Source organism: Chionomys nivalis, chromosome 6 (genome assembly GCF_950005125.1).
Source record: "Chionomys nivalis chromosome 6, mChiNiv1.1, whole genome shotgun sequence".
In the NCBI taxonomy this organism is placed as follows: Eukaryota; Metazoa; Chordata; class Mammalia; order Rodentia; family Cricetidae; genus Chionomys; species Chionomys nivalis.
This window is the reverse complement of record NC_080091.1, coordinates 67568260-67587120: the sequence shown is the minus strand read 5'-3', so window position 1 is coordinate 67587120 and position 18861 is coordinate 67568260. Positions and strand designations below refer to the sequence as shown.

General features: G+C 38.4%; 1 protein-coding gene across 5 annotated transcripts in view; it reads left to right on the top strand.

The window, feature by feature from the left end:
* The window catches only part of Pds5a (PDS5 cohesin associated factor A), a 96336-nt gene that overhangs the window by 12274 nt on the left and 65201 nt on the right, over nt 1-18861 (top strand). For all 5 annotated transcript variants that reach the window (XM_057771291.1, XM_057771286.1, XM_057771287.1 and 2 more), the window contains exon 3: nt 18639-18842. In XM_057771291.1, coding sequence (XP_057627274.1) covers nt 18639-18842 — 204 coding nt within the window. The remainder of the gene's footprint in view (nt 1-18638; nt 18843-18861) is intronic.

Here is an 18861-nt window from a genome sequence, read left to right as displayed (position 1 = left end):
CCAATCTCTGCTGTTAAAGGTGTAGACTGCCATGCCACCAACTTCAGTTTGTTTGTGTATGTGTGTGTATATGTATTTGAGCATATGCACATATATGTGAGTGCCCATAGAGGCTAAAAGAGAAATTTGGATTCTCTGGAGCTGGAGTTATAGGTTGTTAGGAGTTGCCTGATAAGGGTACTGGGAACCAAACTTTTATCCTGGAAGAACAGCAAGGCAGCAAGTGCTCTTCTGAGTTATCTCTCAGTTGTTTTTGTCTGAGAACTCAGTCTGTAGATCAGCCTGACCTCGAACTCACATCCACCTGTCTTTGCCTCCCAAGTGCTGGGATTAAAGGCATGTAAGGCATGTACCACCACTTCCTACTGTCTCCACTTTCTTAACATACTAAAACTATACTTACATACTGTTTATCCTATTTTTGACTCTAAGTGGGGTTTATCACACAGTTCTAAAAATTACATTTATTTATTGTACTTGTTTGTGTGTGAGTGCACACAAGCCATGGTGCACATGTGAAGTCAGAGGACAACTTGAAGGAGTCGGTTATCTATTTTTACCTAATACGAGTCCAGGGATTGTACTCACATGGTTAGTCCTGATAGCAAGTACCTTTACTTACTACTGAATCATTTTTCCAGGCCTAAATTGGCCTTGTAATACTTTGTAGGTTTAGCTTATGTGGCCAAAATGAGCATTTAAGTGCCAATTTACTCATTTTAAATGGATATTAGCAGATTTTTATTTTTAAAAGATTTAAATTTTTTTTTTTTTGGTTGCTGAGAGACAGCCGTGGGTTAAAATTTTTATTTATGTGCATGAATGGTTAGCTTGGACATAAATATGTGTACCATATGTTTGCCTGGTACCTACAGAAGCTAGAGTGTGGAACTGGAGTTACTGATGGTTTGAGTGACCATATGGGTTCTGGGAACCAAACCCAGGTCAGGAAGTGTTTGTAATCCTCCCAAAGGATTTTAAATACTCTTGATGAACAGCATGCTGTAAAGTAGATTGGTTGTTAAGTTTTTGAATTCTTAAATGGCACCTGGTATTGTGTGCAGGTGTGTCATTGATCGCCCATGAAGTGCACATGAGTGCATGTGCCTTCATATGTGTACAGATGCCTTCAGAGGCCAGAAGTGTTGTATCCCCCTGGAGCTGGAGTTACAGGTGGTTGTGAGCCACATGCATTTTGGCCACTGAGCCGGATTAATACATGGTTTTAGCCATGAACCATCTTTTCAGCCCTCCTTTGTTCTGTATTTTTAATTTATGTGTAACAGTGTATTGTCTCCATGTGTGTATTTGTATCATGTTCATGCAGTGCCTGTGGTCAGAAGAGGGTGTTGTATCCCCTGCGACTGGGTTACAGACAGTTGTTAGCTGACCAGTGGTTGCTTGGAATGGAACCTAAGTTCTCTGGAAGAGGTGAAACCATCTCTTCAACCCTTCCCCCTTAATATAAAATAAGCCCCGAGTTGAGTTTTGTTTTTTCCGAGATAGGGTTTCTCTGTGTGGTTCTAGCTGTCCTAGAACTCATTGTGTAGACCAGGTTGAACTCAGTGAAATCTGCCTGCCTCTGCTTCCCTCAGCGCTGGGATTAAAGATGTGCACCACCACTGCCCAGCGGTGATCTTGATACAAAGAAATGATTGAGAACTCTAGAAATACACTTTTTAGATATAATTTTGTATCTCTTTGTTAACTGTCATTTTGCTTTTCTCAAACATACTATTTAAAAGGTGGTATTATTGTTATTATTGTAATGGTTACATAGCACAGGATGGCCCAGAACTCACAATTATCAAGTACAATTTTACTAGTGATTTAAAAAAAATGTTATTTAATGAAGGTAGTCTTCAAGTTATTTATTTGTGAAGGCAGAAACTCTGGGTCTCCAATTGTTTCTCATGCTATCCTGTTCCTTCTCAGGCTACAAGTACAGCACATTAGCACTTAAAGGAGAAGTTGAAGTGGCAGTTCCTACACATTTTGCTAAAGAGATTTGACATAGGGTCTGATATTGTAGCACAAGCTGGCTTTAACCTTTGAGCACAAGCCTTCTGCCCTAGCCTAGTGATATGACTAGAGTGTTGGGGTGTGTCATTTTTAGTTTCCCTTTTTATAAAGCGGGCGTCAAATAAAGACTTGCCTGTTTTTCACTGGTGTATTGCATTCCAGAAGTAATCATTCTTTGTTTTTTAAAGATTTATTTATTATGTATACAACATTCCTTCCATGTGTGCCTGCAGGCCAGAAGAGAGCATCAGATCTCATTATAGATGGCTGTGAGCCACCATGTAGTTGCTGGGAATTGAACTCAGGACCTCTGGAAGAGCCACCAGTGCTCTTAACCACTGAGCTATCTCTCCAGCCCAATTATTATTTGTGTAGTAGATGCGATCCCAGTTGGACTTCTGAGTCTTCAAAAATGAAATCTTTATATGACTTTATTACTTTTCTGTTCATTAGCAAACTGGTAATACTTAATGATGTTATTTAGCAGAATATTTGGGGTAACATATTACTTGAGTGAGAGCAGTTACAGCCAAGTGTGATAGGACATGTTGGTAATTCCAGCACTCAGAAAACAGAAACTGGAGAAGCTTGGCTTTGAGGCTAGCCTGGGCTACGTGCAGCAAAAAGAAAGACAAGATCAGGAGGAGAAAGAGACCTTTGTTTTGTGGTAGTTTTTAAGATTTTTTTTCTTTGCATTTAGTTTGCTTGGGATGCTCAGTTATTATCTATAGTTTATCTTTTGCTATTATTTGGCTGTGTGAGTGTGTGTGTGCGTGTATGTGTGTGTTTTGAATAGGATTTCTCTCTGTAGTCCTGACTCCTAGAACTTGCTGTGTAGACCAGGCTGTCTTTGAACTCAAAGATCCCCCTGCTTCTGCCTTTGATGCTGTGAGAAACATTTAATTGCTGTCTCTTCAAATGTTTCTTCCTTATCCGCCCCCACTTGCTTAATGTTGTTTGACAGTTTAATATCTATTCCATTTCTCTGTCCAAATTACCCTTGTTAATGTTTGTTGTTTTCATTCTTTTTCTACTTTAAATGCCTGTATGCACATTAGAGTGGAGGCCAGATATCACTGTTTAGTATATTCCATCTCCACTTTGTTTATTGATACAGGGTCGTACACTGAACTTGGGGCTCATCTTTTTTTTTCCCCCTGGAATGGCAAGCCCTTGAGATATTCTTGTCTTTACCAGTTCTCCCACCTTTCCTTCCTTGGATTATAGTTGTGAGCCACCACACCCAACTTTTACATGAGCACTGGTAATCTAAACTTAGGTTGTCATGCTTGTATTTTATCAACTGAGCCATCTCATCCCCCGCCCCCCCCCCCCCCCCCCGCGCACACCTTTTTTTTTTTTTTTTTTTTTTTTTTTAAAGCAGTAGACCCTGGAACTTGCTGCCCTCTTACTCGGAGATCATTGCTTCTGCATCTTGAGTGCTGGGATCAAAAGCACACACCACCACACCTGGCATCACTAAGAGTTTTTTCCTCCTTCCCTTCCCCCCCCTTATTTCTTTAATGTAAATAGGAGTTTTGTCTGCATGCATGTCTGTACATCATGTCTGTGCCTAGTGCCTGCAGAAGGCATTAAGTGCCCTGGAACTGGAGTTATAGATAGTTGTGAACCTATGTGTGTTTGCAGGGAGTAGATCCCAGGTTCTCTGGAAGAGCAGTCAGTGTTCTTCACCACTGAGTCATCTCTCCATCTTTTAGTATTGTGTGTTATACATTAGCTGATAGCTTGCAACAGGATAATTGTACAAATTGAGAGGAGCCAGAAATGTTACAGGAAATTGGCCATTTTCCAATGCAGTAGTATATTGACCAAGTGCACTATTTTTTTTTTACTTTACAAATGTATTAGAATTAAAAACAAAATACCTCACTTGACCACTTAGGATTTTTGAAATGTTTCTACACCATCTGATTTCCAAAGACATAATCTCTTGCTTGTTTTTCAGGGCCACCTGGCTTTCTTGTAGTACTAGGGATCATTCAGCTGAGTCCTTACTGTGAAATTCTCTTCAGCTGCTTCATTTGCTTGAATAGCTCAAAGTGGTTGGGTGACAATCTCAATTTCAGAGTGTGCTGTATTCTGTGGTAACCAAAACCATAAATTAGCTGACCAAATGTTAAGGTGGAACCAAAACAATTGACTACAGTCTTAGGTATAATAGTAAAAGGAGCACTCTGATTTCTATCCTTCAGTAGAGAAGTAGCAGTTTGTCACTAGTCCAGAGCATATATTACAGTTTGAAAATAGAACTGTGTTTCATGGGTGAAGTCACATATCTGACTGTAAGCCATTCTGCTGGACTTATCTCATTAGTGGTGCTGTGGAATAGGTGCAAAGATCGTAGGGTTCTAAGACTTTGAACTCCTTACCAGTTAAATTCTAGCCTTGTGAATTCTAACAGAACTCTTTTTTTGTATTTTTTAGGAAGAGTCTTGCCATACAGTAGAAAATTACCTTGAACTCATGATCCTCCTGCCTCAGGATTACAGATAAATGCTATGCTTAGCAGTACAGGATTTTCATAGTAAAATTTGTATAAAGATACGCTACAAGTTTTTTGTCTTTGCCTCTGCTGCCACTTACTGTGATCTTGTAAAACACATCTCTACTCTAAAAGTATTAAAATGGGAGCCTTAGAATTGATGGAGTGTGGGAATTTTTGTAGGGCTGTCACTTTGTTTCTGTCATGTCTAAATACCAGTGTTGCATGGTTACGCTTCTGTCTTTTACAGTCAAAGAAAGAATAAGTAACACATATTTGATTAGGTTACCTGTCATTAAAAGGCAACCCTGAATTGATACCTGGTATCTGACTAAACCTAAACTTGTGTCCTTTTGTGCTGTAAGGAAGGAGGCTAATTTTGGAGAGTGGAGTAGAGTGTCTATGTATGACACAGTGCCATAGTAGGCATGGTGTATTTAACCAGTAGGAACGATCTAGGGCTGAAGATTAATGAAGTCCAGGGTGGTGATGTAGGGTAATGATTGAAATGGCTATGTTTAGCTCCACATCATTAGGCAGTAACTAAGGCAAGAGTGACTACACAATTCGACTGGAGATTTAGAATTCATATTGAAGTCAAAAAAATATGTAATTACTAAGGACAAATAGAAGAGTTATAGGTAGACTTGTTCTTAAAAGGAAATTGTGCAGTTAAGGATGCTAGAGGTAAACATTTTTGAAATCTGAGTTCCAGGCTCTACTAAGGTTTGATAAAGATGAACACTGATGAGATAAATTAATGAGAGCTGCTTTCAATAATTCAGCTGGACCACAAGTATGAATTTGGCCTTTCTGGAGAAGATCAAGGCACATGGTCTTCCTGTGAAGAGTTATGAAAGCTAAAGTGTTAATTGGGTTCTTGGTCTCCAGTGAATTGGAAATCTGAATTCTTACTTTAGGAGCTCTAGACTTAGAAGTTTTCTGAGGATTTGTATTTATTCCTGGATTCAAAATTTACCAACAATAGAAGATATAGATAAAAATTCTCTTTCCTGGAGTTCACTTTTTCTCTTGTAGAGAAGAGTTCTATTGTCTCTCCTTTTCACATGAAGGGTTATAATATCTATATCTATAATAATAAGCTACTCCTTATTATTTGTACCTGGGTTTTGTGGTATTATTGTACTGACACCTGGAGAGATAGCTTAGTGGTTAGTGCTTACCGATCTGTTCCCAACACCCATGTTGGGTGGCTATAGCCACCTATAACTCCAGCTCCTGGGCATCTGATAACTTAGTGGCCTCAAACACCCAAGTTCACATGAACAGATCTGCACACAGACAAATACATATACATAATAAAAAGAAATTTAAAATCCTTTTAAAATACTGATATGTCTTTGGGCCTTTTTTTATTTTTAAAGGAGTGTACAGCTAGGTGGGGGCACGTTCCTGTAATCCTAGCTCTTGAGAGGCAATGGGAAGAGGATCAGTTCACGGCCAGCCTGTGCTACTTGAGACCTTGTCTCAGAAAAGGAAAGAAATGTATACTCATTTACCAAAGAATTATCCTATCTCTGACCTTATAGTCCCCCTAGTTCCTGAAGTGGCTCTTGATTCTCTGTTTGGTCTATAACACATGAGAGTATGCTGGGGATGTCACTCAGCGGGAGAATCATTGTATTGAGGCCTTAAACACTGAGGGGAAAAAAGACGCTTGTTTGTTGATTGATACATGTCAGAGTTGTCATGCTTTAGGAGATGGAGAGATGACTCAGTGGTTTAAGAGCATTGACTGTTTTCTAGAGGACTGGGTTCAATTTCCAGCACCCACATGGCAGCTTACAACTTTCCGTAATTCCAGGATATGACACTCATGAGCCATAACACCAATGCACATAAAATAAAAACAAATTATTAGGGGAAAAATGACTTCTTGTACTTGAAAGGACTGGCATTCAGTTCTCAGTACTCACATGGTAGCTCACAGCCATTCATAACTCAAGTTCCAGGAAATCTCATAGGCACACAGGCAGAACACTCAAATAATTTTCTAAAGCTAATGTAGATGTCATGCATGGTATAAATCATTTTGCTCACTGTTCTAGGGAAATTATACCTTATTTTTTAAAACTATTTTTTTGCTGTTTTTATTTTGAGTCAGGGTCTCACTAAGTAGCCCTGACTTTCCTGGATCTCTCTCTCTGTAGACCAGCCTGGCCTCAAGCTCAGAGATGTACCTGCCTCTGCCTCCTTCCCAATTGCTGGGATTAAAGCTGGGTGCCACCACACCTGTCTTTTTTGTGTGATCCCAGGCTGGCCTGGAACTTCCCACATAGTCAAAGCTGGTCTTGAACTCCTGATCATTCTGCCTCTGTCTCTTGAACCCTGGACTTAGAAATGTGCCACTATATCCACCTTCCTTCTGGTTTTGAGTCTAGGTTTTCTGTTTTCCTTTGTTCTTTTATTGGTATTATATCTAAGAAACCCTCACTTTAACAAAGATTTATGTATACTTTGCTTCTAATATTTTTGTAGTTCTAATTCCTTTTTTAAAAGATTTTATGTGTGTGAGTGTTTGCCTGCTTGTATATATGTGCACTACGTATGTGTTGGTTCTCAAAGAAGATAGAAGAGGATATCCTCTACAACTGTAGTTACAGATGTTGTGAACCACCATATGTGTGCTGTTAATTAAACCTAAGTCTTTAAGAACAAGTGCTAGTAACTGCTGAGCCCCAGTTTGTTTTACTTTTTTAAAGATTTATTTATTATGTATACAACTTTCTGCCTCCATTTATACACACACGCCAGAGGAGGGCGCCAGATCTCTTTACAGATGGTTTGGAGCCACCATGTGGTTGCTGGGGAAGAGCAGACAGTGCTCTTAACCACTGAGCCATCTCTCCAGCCCCTGAGGCCCAGTTTAAATTCTTGAATCCTTTGTTCATTTTAGACATTTTTATGTATTTCAAGCTAAGGGTCTAAATTTAAAGATTTTAATTTTTTCCTTATAACATTTATTAAAAAGCCTTTTTCTTTCTCCATTGTTTTGGCACTGTTGAAAATTAGTTTCTTTTGAACAGAATTTTGATTCAGTTTCATTGAGCTATATGTCTTTGGATCGTACCATACTATCTTGACTACTGTTGCTTTGTAATATGTTTTGAAATTAGTTTGGGCTCTTGTACTTTGCCTTTTTACCAGGATTCTTTTGGTTCTTCTGAGTTCCTTGCAGCTTATGGTCAGTGTATCAGTTTCTGCAGAGTAGGTGGCCCTCCAGCTCAGGTTCCGATGAGGTTTGTGGTGAGTCTGTAGATTGGGAGCGTACTGTGGGCTTTTTGTTTGTTTGATTTTTTTTTTTTTTTTTGAGACAAGGTCTGTAGCTCTGCTAGTTTAGAACTCAATCTGTAGATCAGGCTGGCCTCTACAGAGATCTGCCTGTCTCTGCCCCTGGAGTGCTGGGGTTAAAGGCCCAGCCAAAAAGATTTCTTTTTTTCCTTTAGTTTACTCTTCTAGCACCATTGTCAGAAATTAGAAGACTGTTGGACTGGTTTATGTTTGGACATCTTTTTGTGTCAGTGACCTGGTTTTTGTTGTTTGTGGTTTTAAGGTATAATTATAAATCAAGGGTTGTAATACATCCACAGGTACTCTTTTGCCTAGACTTGCTTTAGCTTCAGGGTCTCTTATAGTTTCCTATGAATTTTAGGATTGGTTTTTCTATTTCTGTAATCTCAGTCATTGGAATTTTGGGATTGCATTGAATATGTATGTGGATCACTTTGGGTAACATGACCGTTTGTTTCCCTAAGCGTGGAGAGCTTTTCTATCTTAGGGCATCTTCTCAAATGTCTCTTCAGTGTTTTAGAGTTTTTATTGTAAAAGTCTTTCTCCTTCTTCATTAGGTTTATTTGTATTTGTAGCATGAAAAATACATTTTTTATATAATTGTTTGAAGTGTGCTTCAAACAGGACAGAGGACAGAGGAAGACTTATGGGAGCCTACTCTTCCCTTTCACTGGATCCCAGTTTCAAACTCGGGTCCCCAGCCTGGCAGCACGTGCCCTTACACATTGAACAGTTCGTCCTTGAGAGCAGTTGGTACGAACTCCAAGCAGAAGTGGAGAGTGCTGCTTACTGGTTTGCTCAGTCCACCTGCCTAGAAATGGGCACATCAATTAACACCTCAGAACCCCCCATAGACTAATCTAATCTGAGGAAATTCTTTAGTTGAGGTTCCCAGGTCAGCAGACACCCTCTTTTTGGTTATTGTCTTTACAGGTACATTAACTTTAGAAATGTCCTTGCCACTGTTTGTGGAGTAGTCAGGTTCTCACTGGCTCCTGAGGTCTACTAGCCTGTTCAGGGAAGAGGGGTGGGGTGGGGTGGGGTAGTAGAAGTCCAAGTTGAGGGATGTGGTAAAAGCAAACAGAGAACTGAGCTTTGCATTGGAGCAGATCTGAGGGAACCAGACACTTAGTTTGCTGGTATTTTCAGACTTTGTCCAGCTGTAAGCAGTCTTGTGAAAGGGGGAAGCTGGATAATGCAGTCATCTAGATTCACCAGGCTTGGCCTAAGGGTCTCGGTTGCAGCAAATTGTACTTGGTAGTGAGGTAGTGCCAGAGGCTGGGCAATATTCTGGACTTGACTCAGTTCTCATAGTCTCCATATTAGTCCACAGGTGGTTGGTCTCACTCCTTGATATAAAGGGCAGGATCACCAACAATCTTATGTCCAAGGCCTACATTCTGCTGTTCCAACTTCTCAGTGGGTCTACGGCTGATCCTGTATATTGTGGCATGGTGTCCTTAGGCTCCCTGACTTGTTTCTAGATTTCTAGAATAGCTCAGTCCTCAGAAAAACAGAAACAGAAGGTCTCCTCTCTTGATGGTGCCAAGCTGACACATTCTGAGCTAGAGCGGTAAGTTGATTTAGTGCCCCCTCAGGACAAACCCCTGCATCTTACATATTACTACCACAAACTTTTCCTATACTGAAATTTCAGTTTATTGGACTAATCATAAAAATTTGGATGAAGGGTTACCTATAGGAGCATGAGAGATCCCAGCAGGACTGTCTAATAGAAACTTGCAACATAGGAAGTTCTGATTTTGCATTGTTCAATATAGTAGTCACGAACCATAATACTATAGAAATAATGACTTTTCTTTTCCTTTTTTTTCTGTTTTTTCTTCTTTTTTTATTACTTTCTTTTTTATTGATATTTATTGAGCTCTACATTTTTCTCTGCTCCCCTCCCTGCCTCTCCCCTCCTCACTTCAACCCTCCCCCTCCCAATTTACTCAGGAGATCTTGTCATTTTCTACTTTCTACTTCCCATGTAGATTAGATCTATGTAAGTCTCTCTTAGTGTCCATATTGTTGTCTAAGTTCTCTGGGATTGTGGTTTGTAGGCTGGCTTTCTTTGCTTTATGTTTAAAAACCACCTATGAGTGAGTACATGTGATAATTGTCTTTCTGTGTCTGGGTTACCTCACTCAAAATAATGTTTTCTAGCTCCATTCATTTTCCTGCAAAATTCAAGCTGTCATTATTTTTTTCTACTGTGTAGTACTCCATTGTGTAAATGTACCACTTTTTTTTTTTTTTTTTTTAAATCCATTCTTAGATCGAGGGACATTTAGGTTGTTTCCAGGTTCTGGCTATGACAAACAAAGCTGCTATGAACATGGTTGAGCACATGTCCTTGTGGCACAATTGAGCATCCTTTGGGTATATACCCAAAAGTGGTATTACTGGATCTTGAGGAAGGTTGTTTCCTAATTTTCTGAGAAATCGCCACACTGACACCCAAAGGGGTTGTACCAGCTTGCACTCCCACCAGCAATGCAGAAGTGTTCCCTTTTCCCCACAACCTCTCCATAAGTTGTCATCAGTGTTTTTGATCTTGGCCATTTTTACAGGTGTAAGATGGAATCTCAGAGTTGTTTTGATTTGCATTTCTCTGGTGACTAAGGATGTTGAACATTTCCTTAAGTGTCTTTCAGCCATTTTAGATTCCTCTGTTGAGAGTTCTCTGTTTAGGTCTGTACTCCATTTTTTTTATTGGATTATGTGATCTTTTGGTGTCCAATTTCTTGAGTTCTTTATATATTTTGTAAATCAGACCTCTGTCTGATGTGGGTTAGTGAAGATCTTTTCCCATTCTGTAGGCTGTTGTTTTGTCTGAGACAGGGTTTCTCCATAGCTTTTTGGTTCCTGTCCTGGAACTAGCTCTTGTAGACCAGGCTGGCCTTGAACTCCCAGAGATCCGCCTGCCTCTGCCTCCCGAGTGCTGGGATTAAAGGCATGCGCCACCACCGCCTGGCTCAGGAGGTCCCATTTATTAATTGTTTCTCTCAGTGTCTGTGCTACTGGGGTTCTATTTAGGAAGTGGTGTCCTGTACCAATGCGTTCAAGTGTACTTCCCACTTTCTCTTCTAGAAGGGAAGGTTCAGTGTGGCTGGCTTTATGTTGAGGTCTTTGATCCATTTGGACTTGTTTTGTGCATGGTGATAGATATGTGTCTATTTTCATTTTTCTACATGTTGATATCCAGTTATACCAGTACTACTTGTTAAATATCCTTTCTTTTTTCCATTTGATATTTTTTGCTTCTTTATCAAAGATCACGTGTCCGAAGATGTGTGTATTGATATCCGGGTCTTCTATTTGGCTCCATTGGTCCTCCTGTCTGTTCTTATGCCAGTACCAGGCTGTTTTCAGTACTGTAGCTCTGTAGTAGAGTTTGAAGTCAGGGATTGTGATGACTCCAGAAGTTCTTTTATTGTACTGGATTGTTTTGGTTATCTTGGTTTTTTTTGTTTTGTTTTGTTTTGTTTTGTTTGTTTGTTTTTTTGCTTTTCCAAATGAAGTTGAGTACCATTCTTTCAAGGTCTTTGAAGAGTTTTGCTGGGATTTTGATGGGCATTGCGTTGAATCTGTAGATTGCTTTTGGTAATATTGCCATTTTTACTATGTTAATTCTGCCTACCCAAGAGCATGGGAGGTCTTTCCACTTTCTGGTGTCTTCTTCAATTTCTTTCTTCAAAGATTTAAAGTTCTTGTCATACAAGTCTTCCACTTGTTTGGTTAGAGTTACTCCGAGATACTTTATGCTATTTGTGGCTATTGTAAAGTTGGGTGTTGATTCTCTGATTTCTTCCCCAGCCCTTTTATCATCTGTGTATAGGAGGGCTACTGATTTTTTTGAGTTAATCTTGTATCCTGCTACATTGCTGAAAGTATTTATGAGTTGTAGAAGTTCCTTGGTAGAATTTTTGGGATCACTTATGTAAACTATCATATCATCAGCAAGCAGTGAGAGTTTGACTTCTTTTCTAATTTGTATCCCCTTGATCTCCCTTTGGCGTCTTACTGCTCTAGCTAGGATCTCAAGAACTATATTGAATAGATATGGAGAGAGTGGACAACCTTGTCTTGTTCCTGACTTCAGTGGAATCTCTGGGAGTTTCTCTCCATTTAGTTTGATGTTGGCTGTTGGCTTGCTGTATATTGCCTTAATTATGTTTAGGTCTGTTCCTTGTATCTCTGCTCTCTCCAAGGTCCTTATCATGAAGGGATGTTATATTTTGTCAAATACTTTTTTGGCATCTAATGAGATGATCGTGTGGTTTTTTTTTTTCAGCTTGTTTATATGGTGGATTACATGGACAGATTTTCGTATGTTGAACCATCCCTGCATCTGTGGGATGAAGCTGACTTGGTCATGGTGGATGATGGTTCTGATGTGTTCTTGGATTCGATTTGCTAGTATTTTATTTAGTATATCAATGTTCATGAGTGAGATTGGTATGTAATTCTCTTTCTTAGTATTGTCTTTCTGTGATTTGGGTATCAGGGTAATTGTAGCCTCATAAAAAGAGTTTGTCTATTGTGTGGAATAATTTGAGGAGTGTTGGTATTAGTTCCTCTTTAAAAGTCTTGTAGAATTCTGAGCTGAAACCATCTGGTCCTGGGCTTTTTTTGGTTGGGAGACTTTTGATGACTGTTTCTATTTCTTCAGCAGTTATAGGTCTGTTTACTTTGCTTATCTGTAGGTCTTGATTTAATTTTGGAAAGTGATATTTATCCAGAAAGTTGTCCATTTCTTTTAAGTTTTCCAATTTTGTGGAGTACAGGTTTTCAAAATATGACCTGATGATCCTCTGTATTTCCTCCTGTCGTTATGTTCCCCTTTTAATTTCTGATTTTGTTAATTTGGATATTCTTACTCTGACTTTTGGTTAGTTTGGATAAAGGTTTGTCTATTTTGTTGATTTTTCTCAAAGAACCAACTCTTAGTCTCATTGATTCTTTGTATTCTCTTTGTTTCTATTTTATTGATTTCAGCTCTCAATTTGATTATTTCCTGTCATCTCCTTCTCTAGGTGAGTTGACTTCTTCTTGTTTTGAAGTTTTCAAATGTTCTGTTAATTCACTAGTGTGGGAATTTTCTGCTTCTTTATGTAGGCATTTAGTGCTATGAACTTGCCTCTTAACACTGCTTTCATTGTTTCCCATAAATTTGGGTATGTTGTGTGGTCATTTTCATTGAATTTTAGGAAGTCTTTAATTTCCCCCTTTATTTCTTCCTTGACCCATTGATGATTCAGTTGAGCATTGTTTAATTTCCATGTGTTTGTGGGTTTTCTGGAATTGGTATTGCTGTTGACTTCTAGTTTTAAAGCATGGTGATCTGATATGGTACATTGGGTTATTCCAATTTTTTTTTATTTGTTGAGGTTTGTTTTGTTACTGAGTATGTGGTCAACTTTTGAGAAGGTTCCATGAGGTGCTGAGAAGAAGGTATATTCTTTTCTGTTTGGATGGAATATTATATAGATGTCTGTTAAGTCCATTTGAGTCATAACATCTGTTAGTTCTCTTATTTCTGTATTCATTTTTTTGTCTGATTGACTTGTCCAGTGGTGAGAGGGGAATGTTGAAGTCTCCCAGTATTAGTTTGTAGGGTTTAATATATGATTTAAGCTTTAGAAGTGTTTCTTTGACATATGAGGGTGCCCTTGTATTTGGGGCATAGATGTTCAGTATTGGAAATTTCCTCTTAATGGATTTTTCCTGTGACTAATATGAAATGTCCTTCTTTGTCTCTTTTGACTGATTTTAGCTTGAAATCTATTTTGTTAGATATTAGGATAGCTACACCCACTTGTTTCTTAGGTCCATTTGATTGGTATATTTTTTCCCAACCTTTTACTTTGAGACCATGTCTGTCTTTGAGGTTGAGATACGTTGTTTTTGTATGCAGAAGCGGGATGGATTCTGTTTTCATATACAGTCCGTTAGCCTGTGCCTTTTTAATGGGTGAATTGAGTCCATTTACATTAAGGAATATTAATGACCAGTGATTGCTATCTCCTGTTAATTTAGTTTTCATTGTTGGTGATGTTAATTTGTGCATTTTTTTCTTCTTCGGGATTTGCTGTAATGAGATCATTAATTGTGTGTTTTTGTTGGGTTGGAGTTTTCCTTCTAGTATTTTGTGCAGGGCTGGGTTTGTGGCTAGGAATTGGTGAAATCTAGATGTGTCATGGAATATCTTGTTTTGTCCTTCTATGGTAATCGACAGTTTTGCTGGGTATAGTAGCCTGGGCTGGCATCCATGGTCTGTATAATGCTTGGCCATGACCTTCTGGCTTTCATTGTCTCCACTGAGAAGTCAGGTGTAATTCTGGTAGGTCTACCTTTATATTTATCTTTTTTCTTTTCAGCTCTTAATATTCTTTCTTTACTCTGTATGTTTAGTGTTTTGATTATTATGTGGCAAGAGGACTTTTTTTTTTTTGGATCCAGTTTTGTTGTAAGCTTCTTGTATCTTCATAGGAATATCTTTCTTTAGGTAGGGAAAGTTTTCTTCTATGATTTTGTTGAATAGATTTTCTGTGCCTTTGAGTTGAACTTCTTCTTCTATACCTATTATTCTAAGATTTGGCCTTTTTATAGTGTCCCATATTTCATGGATATTTTGGGTTAAGCTTTTGTTAGGTTAATGTTTTCTTTAACTGATGAGTCTATTTCCTCTAATGTATCTTCAGTGCTTGAGATTCTCTCTTCCATTTATTGTATTCTGTTGTTCATGCTTGCATTTGTGGTTCCTGATCTTTTTCTCGTGATTTCTGTTTCTATAATTCCTTCGGCTTGTGTTTTCTTTATTTTTTCTATCTCAGTTTTCAAGTCCTGAATAGTTTATATGTTTGAGTTCTTTTTCTTGGATTTCTTTAAGTGATTTTCTCATATCTTCCAATTTTTTTGTTTTTTCCTCCATTTCTTTAAGGTAGATTCTCATTTCATCTTTAAGAATTTCAAACATTCTCTTGAGGTTATTTTTTAGATCATTTTCTTCTGGTTCATCCATATTTGGTTGTTTAGGTCTTTCTTTTGTAGGGTCTTTAGGATTTACTGGTATTGTGTTGCTTTTTGTGGTGTAGCATGTGATCTTACCTTTTCTAATCATCTTTTCCTCTAATAGGTGTGGTTGAGGCTGTCTGAGATTCTGTTGAATGATCTTCTAGGTGCCAGTCAATCCAAAGCTCAGATGCTTGTTCCTCATGGTACAGTCCATGTCACAGTTCTAGTTACCGCGTTGGTTATTTGGTGTTCTTGGAGGTAGCTCAGTGCTCCTGTGCTTTGGTCTGCCTCCCTTGAAGTTTGCTGTCTCAGACCTACTTTGGCCTAGGTTGCTGGCTTTGATCTGTTTCTGTAAATCTTGGTCTGGATCTCCTCCTGCAGAAGTCCTGGCTTAGAGTTGGACCTGTTGTTGTGAAGATTGCTGGCTCAGTCAGTCCTGATCTGCCCCTGTCCCCAAACTGGCTTCGGCTCCTGGTGGAGCTTGTTTTCTCTGTGTCTTAGGTAACTGGTTCAGTCCCGCTCTGGTTTTGGTGGAGATCGCAGACTCTGAGTCAGGTCGTTGGCTCAATCCTGGTCTGCCAATGTCCCAGGACTGGATTGACTCCTAGGGCTGGATTTGCTCCTGGCTTCTGCTCCCAGTGGAGCTTGTTTACTAAATTGTACATTTTTAAATGAACTGCACCAGTACAATAGTTTAAGAATAAAAACAAGCCGGGTGAGGTTGTGCACACCTTTAATCCCAGGACTAGTGAGGCAGAGGCAGGCCGATCTCTGTGAGTATGAGGACAGATTCCAAAGCTACAGAGAAATCCTGCCCCCCTCAAACAAAATAAAATAAAAAGAATAGAAACAAATATAACAAAAATAACCTTAAATTTTTATCATGTACAAAAATCAGAACCGTTGTAAAATATTTAAGACTAGTAGTTGCTTTTTTAGTTTAAAAGTCAATAATCTACAATTTTATCCTATTATTCCTGCATACCTTTTTTTCTTTTCAGAGCCAGGTCCCTGAATCTAATCTCCTTTGTTCAGCTTTTTTCCTTATCATGACCAATAATAAATTGTAACCAACCCCCCTAAGCAATGACAAACATCCATAACCTACTGAATGATCAAAAACCATCCACCCACCTCTTGGGAATGTGCACATTGTGTTCTCTAGACTGCTTTCTGTTGTGGCGTTGGCATCTTTATGGAACCCTGAAAAAAATCAAGATAATCATCAGGTCCTGGGGATGCTATGTCCAGTCTTGGTATGATGAGATAATGCAAAGCTTATCTGAAATTTTGGCTGGAGTAGTCTGTGAGGGTGGATTATCTCAGCCAGCAGACTTAAAGCTGATCTGGATGCAGACTCTGAGGAAACTGCAACAGAGGTACTCAAAGAGGTTGGATCACATGGGCCACGTGTTTTCTTTGGTGTTTGATTCCTTTGCTTTGAAAACACATAAACTTTTAAAGGTAACATACATATCTGCATTAACACAAGTATGGACTATATGTTATTCACAAGGTAGCCAAAGATAAGTTTTTCTTTTTATGTTTGAGCAGGTAAAATATACATTATTTGTCTTGTAATGTTTCTTGGTTTATTTCTTTATGTCTGAAGCCAGGATTTACTAGGGGTCTCCCTTAATCTTGAATGATTCTACAGGTTTTTGTTTTCTGTGCAAACAATAGCATAACCTCTTCTCCAGTGCAGTATATTTTTTTATTTCCATTTTGAAGTTAAGCCATTTTTTCTTTTTTCTTTTCCTTTTTTTGGATTTTCGAGACAGGGTTTCTCCGTAGCTTTTGGTTCCTGTCCTGGAACTAGCTCTTGTAGACCAGGCTGGCCTCGAACTCACAGAGATCCGCCTGCCTCTGCCTCCCGAGTGCTGGGATTAAAGGTGTGCGCCACCACCGCCCGGCGCCATTTTTAAAATATGTAGGTTGGTTTAATTTAACAGTTTCCACATCCAATGTCTCAGAAGCTATTGCTTGTTCATAAAATAATTCAGTCAGTACAACACCATACAGGATCCAGTTTCTGTCTATATTTTTTTTCCCTTTTTTTTTCTGTCTGTATTTTCCATCTTTATGTGACTTATCTTTTTTATAGTATTTTTTTCCTTTGAAGACTTTATCTTACTATTTATAAGCTTGTTTTTATGACTGTTATTTTCATTTTTTTTAAATGGATTTCTTCAGTGTGGGTTCTTTTTTTTTTAAATATTTTATTTATTTATTATGTATACAATATTCTGTCTGTGTGTGTTTATGCCTGAAGGCTAGAAGAGGGCACCAGATCTCATTACAGATGGTTGTGAGCCACCATGTGGTTGCTGGGAATTGAACTCAGGACCTTTGGAAGAGCAGGCAATGCTCTTAACCGCTGAGCCATCTCTCCAGCCGCCTGTTATTTTCATTTTTAAGATTATGTATGTTGTTAAACACACTGTAACCTATTTAGAGTTTCTTTTTTGTCTGAACCTGCTTTACTGCATATCTTCATTTTTTTTTTTTTTTTTTTTTTTTGTCTGAGTGAAACCTTTAACTGCTGTGCAGCTTAGCTCATGGCATGCTGGCAGATCAAGCCTGTAGGCAGTGGCTGGAAGATGCGTCTTTGTTGCTCAGCCTGCATGAAAGACTGTGGTACTACAAAGCCATGTTGGCTCCATTTTTGTGTGTTTGGAGCCTTTTTTAAAAAAGCTTTCTCGGGTTCTGTGTAGGAATATGTGTTGGGTGCCATGTGTAGTCAGACTTTTCTTTGAGCAGCCAGCTCACAAAACATGACGAACTTACTTATTATGAAAGCTAGAATAACAGCTTAGGCTTGTTTTTAACTGGCTCTTATAACTTAAATTAACCATTTTTATTAATTTGCTTTCTGCCTTGTGGCTTTATTACCTCATCTCCTAATAGCCCATCCTGTTTGCTCTGTGTCTGACTGGCTATTCTGCCCTCTTCCTAGAGTTCTCTATGTCCAGAAGTCTCTGTTATACTTCCTGCCTAGTTATTGGTCATTTAGCTTTTTATTAAACCAGTCACAGTGACTTTTAAAAGTAGAAACAAGATCGAATCTTGCTATGTAACTCAAAATGGCTTCTAGCTATTTCTTTAGCTCAAACTCAGCATAAGTTATTTATAATTAAAACTTTCCATCAGAAATAGAACTACATGAAGCATATAATATGGTTTTATATTATACAAAGGCCAGTAAAATTCAAGTGAAGGTTTAATGAGGCTATAAAATGCAACTTTGATTATAAAATGAAAATTATATAAAATGCTAAATACCTTATCAGTTGTGTACATGGGGTCAAAACCGTTTTAGTTAAGTTACATTTGAGTAATGAAATCAAATATATTGACATATACCTGAAGTTACAATTGCTTGAGAATCCGAGGAGGAAATTGGGAGAATTACTTGGTTCTGCTCTGACAACTTAGCAAGATATCATCTAAATAAATAGTTCAATACGATCACAAATGGAAGTTTTTAAGTTATAAGAAATATGGTGTAAAACAGATAAGGTGTCTGAGTAATCTACAAGTTGATTCTTGTTTTTTATAAATTTCCTTGTGTCTGTGCTTTTCATGATTATGATTGTTTTTTCAGTGTGTGGGTGTTGGTGTGCATGCTTAGGGAATGAACCTAAGACCTTTTGCTCTTCCACTGATCTACACAACCCCAGCTCTTTTCCCAAGCTCACAAAAGGAAGGGGAGGAGGAACATCTTTAACTGATTACTAAGTATTATGGGTTGATACTATTTTTTTTTTTTTTTTTACAGATGGTAGTGAAAACTTTTATGGATATGGATCAGGATTCTGAAGATGAAAAGCAGCAGTATCTCCCACTAGCCTTGCATCTCGCATCTGAATTCTTTCTCAGGAACCCTAATAAAGATGTGCGCCTTCTTGTAGCATGTTGTCTGGCTGATATATTTCGAATTTATGCCCCAGAAGCTCCATATACTTCCCACGATAAACTTAAGGTAAATATATTGTTTGCAA